Below are 10,075 nucleotides of genomic sequence, written 5' to 3'. Positions count from 1 at the left end.
CTAAAAAATAAGATAAAGATCAAACACATGATGTTATGTAAACTCTGAATTTTGGTCGCAAGTATCAATGTCAGCCTAAAAAAAAATAATGACATATTAAGTGCACTGTTATTATACAATGTCTTTTGTCTGCGCAAAAGGCTGCGCACCTACTCAGTTCCTGAAGATCAATAAAGGTTAAAGTTCAAAGTTCGAGTAAAGATGCGCTCGATTATAGTTTTATATATGCAGCTTAGTTGAAAAACAGTGTGTATGTCGTTAACGAATAGACATGTGTGGTCGAATGAATTGCAGTGAGTGTTGGTGTGATTTATTTATTGTTTCAAATGACCTAATCTGAGGAGTAGGTCCGGGGGAAGAGAGCTGCCGTGTGTTTTTTGTCTGCACATCTCTGTACGTCCGCTGTTGGTTGCGTAACGTTGCGAGCGAGCTAGCTTGTAGCAGGGGTGGAGGTAAACAAACAAGTCGACACACAAATCCGCTATGGCTTTGCAGTTTCTCAGATAATAGAAACTGTTTAGGGGCTTCGGCACTCCTGTATCTGGGTGTTAACATTATCGCATCCAGCGACATTATGGCAGCTTTGTTGTCGCAAAGCCGCGCTGGCTCATGCTGGAGATTTCGTGCAGGCTTGCTTTGGACACTCTCAGGACGGAACTGCCATTCATTATCAAACAAGACGCGATACAGCGATGATGCCAAAAATGTGCTATCGAGAATTTGCAACTATAAAAAGCTGCTTAATTCAAGATCACAGCGGTCACTCACAAGCCAGTCACACAAACTCATTCAGGTAAGCTTATGTGTCCTCAGGTTTTACTGGCATGCATTGTTGGTTGAAGGACATTACAAACTCAACAAAGGGATGTGATACTTTTGCTAGTTCGGTCGTCTGGAAAAACAGTGAATGTGATGACAGCTCAATTAAAACCATTGTCATGAGAGTGACTTCTGTGACAGTAACAACCATAAATGTGCATGCTGCTCTCTGATGTTTATTAGTGCGACAGAATCGTATCAAAACAGCTATGGATTATTCTCAAGAGACCTGACACTAATCCAAATGTGAATAATAAATTTCATCGGCACAGAAAATGAAATCCAAAAATCTTTTTTAGTCTTATAAGCATGGGCAGAGCTCTTGAACAACAGGTTTGTCCATTGGTAGAATTTGTCTTTCAAGAGAAATACTGGTTATGGCTTTAACCAGAGCTACAACCATGTCATTATAGCGACAATCATTAATGTGATCATCATAGAAACCATCTTTCCAGAAACCAGCTTCCAAACAAACTAGGCTTGAACACAACTCCATACAGCGGGTGACTATTGCTGCGTTTGGTCCTGTGAGTGCCGCCTTTTCTCACACAGCCCTTAGATGTGACCCCAAGGTGCAATTATACATGCAAGCTCGCTTCAGGCTGATCACATCATTGGCCTTTGCCACTCTTCGTCTTTGCTTCAAATAGTGGATTGTTCATTCCTTAGAAAATGTTTTGTTAACCAGAGCGCAGGACCACACTCATTGCATTTTAATATATTAATGTCCAATGGAAGTCATTTTCTTTTAAGTGAGAGAATCCATCACTATTGCATTATTTTGTTGTAAAGGCCTTGTGATAAAGCTGCCACATTTTGGACTTATTCTGACTTATTCATAATTCAAGTGTAAAATACAGCATATGTCATTTTGGCTTACTTTCTGTGAATTTCACACTACGGTAACACATTTTCAGTGAATCAGAGCTGCAGCAAAACTAAGTTTGTCATGTTACAGTTGCCCCAACAGCGCCTTGGTATGTCACTGCTGATAATGGTAATAAGAACACTAATTAAATCTAATATTTCAATTTTAGAATATTCTCTACAGACCCTTGAGTCCTGGAATGGTGGGAATAAGCAAAGAATTAATCAAGAGCAACCTGTTGAAAAACCCTGTTGGTTTGGTGAATCTGTTAGGTAAATGCCAATTCTGTAGCTACTCAAATACAATATGAGTGCATACCTGTGCAAGTAGCAATTTTGATCAACAACTCTTTCATTACAGGGACCACAAACTTCTTTAGTACAACCCAATCCAAACAAGAGAAAAATAAAAGTAACGGATCAAAGGGAAAAACTCCAGAGGAAGATGAGGGTAAGATGAGGGTACTATTTTAGTGGCATGACACATGCTCTCCTTTTGTTACATCTACTCACCCAGTTCACATATGATGTTAATATGTGTCCTCATCCTCTTTCTCCTCCTCTTCCACATTCAATCTCCTCTCTCAGAAGAGAAGAAACGACGTGAGCAGGAGGACCAAATGTACCGGGAGCGCCTGCGGACCCTGATCATCATAGCACTCATCATGAGCCTGCTAAACTCGATTAACACCAGCGGTGGAAACATCTCTTGGAATGACTTTGTCAATGAGATGCTGGCCAAGGGAGAGGTGTCCCGTGTGCAAGTGGTCCCTGAGAGCGACATTGTAGATATATATCTGCACCCCGGAGCAGTTATCTTTGGAAGGCCTGTACGTTGAATAGGTTTCAGTACAATTGTACAGCGAATCACCTACATCTGAACTGTTACAGCAGATGTGTATGCTGTTTTTAGTTAACTTTGAGAGTTAAATTTGTACAAAAATGGGTTCACAACATTATACCCCATTGTAAATGCATTCTCAGAAATTATATTTACTTTAAGCCCTCTATTCACATACAGTGACAGGACTTGCCGTTCAAATGCAGCTTAATTACATTAGCATAGCAGTGAAAGAACTGGCTATATAGGGCCTATGTATGGTCTACATCACAACAAATCCTCTTGTTTTCTTCACAGAAATATGAAATTACGTGCTTTCTTTTTCATGTGTCCTGCTGTATTCCCTGTTTTGGCAGAGGCTGGCCCTTATGTACAGAATGCAGGTTGCCAACATTGACAAATTTGAAGAGAAGCTGAGAGCAGCAGAGGAGGAGCTGAATATTGATATAAAGGACAGGATACCGGTGTCCTACAAACGCACTGGTTTCTTTGGGAAGTAAGTGCATGAGCTTCTTCCAAGCAGATTACAAAACAGACAGTTAGCTTCCCTCCATTATTTGCAAGTCACAAATTTTCAAACATGAAAAACATAGATCCACACACCATACAGCTTCCAGGAGCTATATGGTGTGTAGATTTATATATTTTAATTCTTGAATTCATTCTTTTTATCCAGAAATCCACTTAAATGTTTTAGAAGGATGTGTGGGTCATAATCTTTGTAGTTTCTTAACACGAATTTCACCAAATATGTAGGGAAAATATGTGGGTGTACTTGCCCCCTTACATTTGTAATATGTTGTATCATTTTGCAACATATTACACTATTAATAGTTGCAGTCTAGCAATCAGATTGTCCAAATTAGCAAGCATAGACCATAATAACCTGATACAATATTTGTCTCTTTCTACTGCAGTGCAGTCTATGCACTGGGAATGGCTGCCATTGGTGTGGCTATTCTCTGGTATATCTTCCGTCTAGCAGGCATGGGTGGCAGAGAGGGCGGCTTCAGTGCTTTTGTGAGTAACGTTACTTACAATAATTTGCATGTGTACATTTATGGTTCTCACATTTATTTCACATGGATGCGAAATGCCTGACACAATGTACTTTCCAGAATCAGCTGAAGATGGCCAAGTTCACCATTGTGGATGGCAAGTCAGGGAAAGGTGTGAGTTTCAAAGATGTAGCTGGCATGCATGAGGCCAAGATGGAAGTGAAGGAGTTTGTTGACTACCTCAAGGTAAGAGGCCAATCTCAAATGAATGTGTGCTGATGTTTATGTCTTATATGTCACTTTAGGAATGTTCACCATCAAAGTAGTCAGAGGTTCAAGTGAAACTGTAACTCATAATGTAGTTACTGCTAGTGCCACCCATCACCACAGTTATTACATGATACATGCAGCCCATATGGGGCAAAAGCAACATGTCAGACAATTCTCAGTTAAGAATGGTTAAAACAAAATCTCAAGTCAGTAACACTGTAAACTTAATGCTAAATTGCTTTTTTCCAAAATCAGTGGTATTCTTTAGCAGCTGTTTGTCCTATTATTCCATTTGGTCCATCATTCATTGTAGCAATTTTTTTTCTGAAGGTTCTAACATAACTCAAGTCCAAAGAACCATCTGGATATTACAAGACTAAAATAGTAGACCTCCAATGAAGCCTCATTACTTCCCATACTGATGTTGTTATTTTTCAACAGAACCCCGACAGGTACCTCCAGCTTGGGGCCAAAGTTCCCAAGGGCTCATTGCTGCTGGGCCCCCCAGGTTGCGGGAAGACCCTGTTGGCCAAGGCTGTGGCCACAGAGGCTCAGGTGCCGTTCCTGGCCATGGCTGGTTCTGAGTTTGTAGAGGTCATTGGAGGTAAAGAGAGTGCCTGGTTTTAATATACCAGCCTTATTAAGAGGATAAATTGTTAAACCAGGTTAGATCACTGACTTAATTGAGTTTCATTAAATTATCTCTGTGTGTAGGCCTTGGAGCTGCCAGGGTGAGGAGCCTGTTCAAAGAGGCTCGTGCCCGTGCACCCTGCATTGTCTACATAGATGAGATTGATGCCGTGGGGAAGAAGCGATCCACCAACATGTCAGGCTTCTCCAACACTGAGGAAGAGCAGACACTCAACCAGCTGCTTGTAGAGATGGATGGTAAGTTTAACTTGGGATTTCAGGGTTAATCATGGATATCTGTTCATTACACTGCAGAAATTAATAGTATTTTTAACTAACTTTTAACTAACTTTTGTTCACCCAGGAATGGGGACGACAGACCACGTGATCGTCCTTGCCTCCACAAACAGAGCAGACATCTTGGACAATGCTCTGATGAGACCAGGCAGACTGGACAGACACATCTTCATAGATCTGCCCACTCTGCAGGTAGCCTAAAGCGCTGACATCAGGTTCCATTGTTATGTGTCAGCCACTCTGCCAGCACAGTCTGTGTGCTTTATCTCACAAATTCCACATTGCTGAAACAATCATTTATTTACTGCCTTTAAGAATAATCAGCCAGTTCATCATATATCAGAAAGCAAATTGCACAGAACTTAGAAACTACAAAATATTTTGTGTTGAGAGAGAGAGAGCTTGTTAGTTAAGTTAGTTTGCTTCCCTGGTGTTTTTTTTTATTCATCTCTTTCCAGGAGAGGAAGGAGATCTTTGAGCAGCATCTTAAGATCTTGAAACTGACCCAACCTGCTAATTTCTACTCCCTACGTCTGGCTGAACTTACTCCGGGGTTCAGTGGTATGTTTTGTTCAGTGTTTTAAATCCATGACGATTGTCATAAAAACTGCAGGCAACAGTCTTTACCAAGTATAGACTCTTAATCAACAAATATGAAACATCTGTGGATACTACAGCATAACATGGTTGCAGTTTAATGAAGTGTCATTCCTATATGCTGATCATACAGCTTGTGTTGCCAACCCACCTTGTCTTTCCAGGTGCAGACATTGCCAACATTTGTAACGAAGCAGCCCTGCATGCTGCCAGAGAGGGGTACAAGTCCATTGATACTTTCAACTTCGAGTATGCAGTGGAGAGAGTGATAGCAGGTACAACACTAATGCAAAAGGCCGCACGCCTGATTGTGCAGGAAGACTGCATTTCAAATGAGTACTGTTGCTTCTGAGTGTAGATACATGTACGTGTGTGTGTGCGTGCAGGAAGTGCAAAGAAGAGTAAGATCCTGTCAAAAGAAGAACAGAGAGTGGTTGCCTTCCATGAATCTGGACATGCCTTAGTGGGGTGGCTGCTCGAGCACACGGAAGCAGTCATGAAGGTAGCACACCATGTTCACTCTCTGTTTCTGCAAGGGAAATATATGGGTATGTGTTGTTGTACGTTTAATAGGGTCTTTAGGCAGCATTGCATGCCTGCTATATTTTATTTTATCCAGGTTAGACCCATTTGGAGTTATTTATGGAACTCAGTGATGGGGTAAGCCTTACATCTTGGGTCGAAGTTGTCATATCTTGAGTACATGGCAAGAAGTGGACCGAGCTGCCCGGGTTCACATGATCATAGCCAAATGGTCGGCGAATTTTATGAATAACCCCTCAAACATTTTTTCATCATGTGTCATTATCCTTTCCCTTATGTTATGTGCAGTTCTGCCAGGGAGAACTTTGGCTTTGTCTCCTGTGACACATCAAGTACAGGGACAACTGGACTTGCAAACTGCAAGTCCAGTGCACCAGATATAGTCCATATCTGCACCAGACATGATTATAGACCGAAAAACAGGAGAAACACTTCATGATAAGATAATTTCAGAGAAAAGAAGTGGATGAGGAGGAGAGAAGAAATTCACATTCACTTTTTGACAGCTATGTTAAACTCATCCTTCTTCTGCTGTGTGATGCAGGTCTCCATTGCTCCGCGGACTAATGCTGCCCTGGGATTTGCCCAGATCCTGCCTCGTGACCAGTACCTCTTCACCAAGGAGCAGCTGTTTGAGCGGATGTGCATGGCTCTGGGAGGACGAGCTGCTGAGGCTATCACCTTCAACAAGGTCACGACAGGTATACACCATTTACAGCTAAACTGGAACTACTTGCGCGGACACACACACGCACTCACATAATTCTCCCCACTGAATCATGTCAGTTCATTTCTAGTCTTTATGTTTCTCTAGATCTTACTCAATTCCCTAGCCATTCCCTAGACATCCTAATATAGGGTGTCTGCAGGTCCTTCAAAAGTCTTGAATTGTCTTAAATTCAATTTTATAGGTTACAGGGCAAATTTTCAAGGTCTTAAATATTTCAACAAACATATTTTAGTCTGTTTGATTGAAAATGTTTGATTCAAGCTTTAACGCAGCTGAATGATGCATGGTGTTGAAAACTTTTGTCACACAAAGTACAGGAACAAGTATAGGAACTCTGGCTACACCGGCTTGGAAGTGCTTAGAAATTAGTAGAACTTTGAAGATGCAGGTCAAAGACCAGTGTTACCCAAAGATTAAAATTCACATTTTGAGCAGCATCTCCAGCATTGAAAGGTCTTGAAGTCATAAATTTAGCTTTAGGATTTCTGCAGCTGTTAGCTGAATGCCTAAAAGGAACACACAGACATACAGCACAAAGACAATGAACTAACACCCAGAATCCTACAAACACTGACCGTCCCTCGCATGGATACACTACCTCACATTTAAAATACATGGGCTCAGTGAGGCACGTAAAGGACCCTCCCTGTGTTTCCCCAGGTGCTCAGGATGACTTGCGCAAGGTGACACGAGTGGCCTACTCTATGGTGAAGCAGTATGGCATGTGTGACAGTGTGGGTCAGGTCTCATTCCCGGACACTGAGGCGCAAGGTGCAATTGGACGCCGACCTTTCAGCCAGGGACTGCAGCAGCAAATGGATCATGTGAGCCGTAAAACTACTACTACTTAACTGTTAGCTCATAGAAGCCCACTGAAAATGTTGATGGAATAAAATCTCATTTTCTTCATCATCCTGAAGTACTGATGCAAGGGCTTTTACAATTAATGTCTGTAGGCCGTGATGTTTATATTTGTTTATGTTTATATCTGTGCTTAAATAAGACTAATTCTCTTAGTTAACCTAGTGTTTTCCAAAGTGGCATCCAGAGATGCCCAGAGTTCCAGATGGTCCTCAGAAAAACTAGGAATAGTTTAATTTCATTATGATTTGATTCACTAGCAATAATAATATATCCGTATATAAGGATGTGACTGAATGTGAATGATAAAATGATAATTTTTAATCTACACCGAGTGGCAACTTTATTAGGTACACCTGCACAATCTAATACAAATGCTCTGCTGTAAAGTTTACTGCCATAAAGGGCAAGTCTACAGCTTAATGACAGTCCAAACAAGTTTGAAAACTCCTATGTTAACCTAGCCTGTAGGCACAGTGAATTTCTGGTGTGATTATAACCATGAAGTATTGATGGCATTCGTTTTTCTCTCAGGAAGCCAAGATGTTGATAGCCCGCGCCTACAGGCAAACAGAGAAGCTGCTGCTGGATAACAGAGACAAGCTGACAGTGGTAAGAACCTGTTATCTTCTCCCTCTGGAAATTATTGTTTGCATTTCACTGAATCTTAGACTGTCACTGCCATTGACCATGTAACTTAAACATTATTTTGCTGTTAGTGTTAAATTGTAGTAATAACTAGCTGGGTTCTGTGCCTGCAGTTGGCCAATGCGCTGTTAGAGCGTGAGGTGGTGAACTACGATGACATCGAAGCTTTGCTGGGTCCTCCACCCCATGGACCCAAGAAGATGATTGCCCCGCAGAGCTGGGTAGAGGCTGAGAGGGACAAACAAGACACAGGAGATGAGGAGGCTCCACCACCTCCCCGCAAGGAACGAGAAGAGGACATTAATCCACAACTAGTTTGATCTTAAAATGGCTCTGTCAGGAAGAGCTTTTCTTTTCACTTTGGGAATGTACAAAACCTGTCTTTGGTTACATTCTAAAAAGCTCTGTATACCTGGAGGTAAAACAATGGAGTCACATAGTTTTTCTAAGTTTCATAAAACACTGCAGTCATTGTGGTGTTTCATCCACAATTGCTTTCCAGTTGGCCCTTTTATTTATGATATGGTAAACTCAAATTAAACTAAACTGAGGAGGACTTAAATAAGATGGCACAAATAAGCCACCATTTCTTTCAAGAAAAAGCAACTTGTAAGAATCAACATTTAGATGATTTGCATATGTACCCCTTATATTGTCAACCCCTATCTCACCCATCACTGACTTCAAATGCTGATTCCAAAGATATATTTTTTGCCATTTCTGAGATTACATGTATACGTTCATCATATTTGCATTTATCCAGGTGACTCACATCTACACATTCTCACACTAAGATTAAGGTCTTGAATGTTGTGTTTAGGATTTAGGTGAGCTCTAAGACACTGATGAGAGTACATCAGTATGGGCTGTATTCTTAAATCAATATAGAGGAAACATGATGGTTTATAATAGAATGTTGAAGTCCAGATCCAATAGTTTTTACAACTTTTTTCTTTTTCCAGAAGACTGCTCACACTCAGTAAGTAAAGAGAATAATAAAACGGGTTCAGCAGTTAAAAAAAAAATGTTATAGATAGATTCAGCTTTAATTTAATTCAGAGTTGTGGACTGGACAGTTGTAATTGAGTATGAGGACAGGCTTGCTGTTTTTTTTCTCCTCTTGCTTGCTGAGGTTTCAGGCAGACTGGCATTCAAGTGTTATCGATAAAGGTTACCAGAGGTTATTCATGGTGCGGCTAAAGTATCATAGCTGCTGTCATGCATACTGAAAATTTAGAGGCAAAACCTTCATTAAATGCTTCCAATGGTCCTCTTCTCACCTCGAGATTGAGTGAATAGTTGAGATAGCGTGAGCTTACATTTTCACAAACTGGGGAATGTACATTTCTGTATATTAGGGGCCAAGTATTGGTTTGATTGAGATGGGTGAATGAAGTCCCTAATGATTTACAGTGCTGAGAATAATTTAAATAAAGTTTATTTAAACATTTGGTGCTTCTCTTTATGGAGTATTCCATTTTAGTGTCATAGACTTGTTTCATGAATATATGTAATTGTATGTAAGATATGGCGCATTCCATAAGTAATACAGGCATTACTTTACTTACTTTTCTATTACATTTTATAATGACCAAAACACACTAAATGAAAGATTCACATTTATTCTTTAGACACCAGTAAAATCGAAATCAAATGACAATACTTAAAAACATCATTCAAAGTCTTTACCCCCAAACAATTTGATCACAGAAGGGATTGTGTGGTACAATATAATGTGAACTGGTCCAGCATCTGCTTGTGTGTGTGAGATGCCTCCAAAAAGGACGGCTAACCAGTGCTGGAATGGAGGCTGTATGATGGAAAAATGAGAAATATGTTTAAAAACGAAATCAGTATCAATATCAAAGCAAAATATATTTTACAAAATAATCACGTATATATATATAAAAAAAGAAAATGCTTAAAAGATTTTCATATCTCAGTCTTGTTGATTGTATGCATAGTTGCTGGACA

At 40.4% G+C, this 10,075-nt stretch overlaps 1 protein-coding gene across 1 annotated transcript; it reads left to right on the top strand.

Moving 5' to 3' along the window:
* The first annotated feature begins 574 nt into the window (after window positions 1-574).
* spg7 (SPG7 matrix AAA peptidase subunit, paraplegin) lies at window positions 575-9,551 on the top strand. Its single transcript, XM_030046904.1, has 17 exons — window positions 575-793; window positions 1,857-1,959; window positions 2,048-2,137; window positions 2,275-2,516; window positions 2,884-3,023; window positions 3,445-3,547; window positions 3,646-3,771; window positions 4,237-4,399; window positions 4,510-4,683; window positions 4,790-4,914; window positions 5,181-5,283; window positions 5,484-5,594; window positions 5,706-5,821; window positions 6,407-6,563; window positions 7,253-7,416; window positions 7,988-8,065; window positions 8,215-9,551. Exons 1-17 carry the CDS (start codon window positions 575-577, stop codon window positions 8,419-8,421), a joined length of 2,421 nt encoding a protein of 806 aa, XP_029902764.1. The 3' UTR covers window positions 8,422-9,551.
* The last annotated feature ends 524 nt before the right edge of the window (window positions 9,552-10,075 follow it).

The sequence above is a fragment of the Myripristis murdjan genome, chromosome 3 (assembly GCF_902150065.1).
Source record: "Myripristis murdjan chromosome 3, fMyrMur1.1, whole genome shotgun sequence".
In the NCBI taxonomy this organism is placed as follows: Eukaryota; Metazoa; Chordata; class Actinopteri; order Holocentriformes; family Holocentridae; genus Myripristis; species Myripristis murdjan.
Note: the sequence above shows the minus strand (reverse complement) of the source record. Positions and strands in the feature narration are given on the sequence as shown.

Bases quoted from the DNA above. Each gene is read 5' to 3' on its own strand.
- spg7 (XM_030046904.1), top strand. From the start codon at position 575: ATGGCAGCTTTGTTGTCGCAAAGCCGCGCTGGCTCATGCTGGAGATTT. The intron at 2,517-2,883 runs GTACGTTGAATA...CTGTTTTGGCAG, and splicing joins CAGTTATCTTTGGAAGGCCT to AGGCTGGCCCTTATGTACAG. The intron at 5,284-5,483 runs GTATGTTTTGTT...TTGTCTTTCCAG, and splicing joins ACTTACTCCGGGGTTCAGTG to GTGCAGACATTGCCAACATT.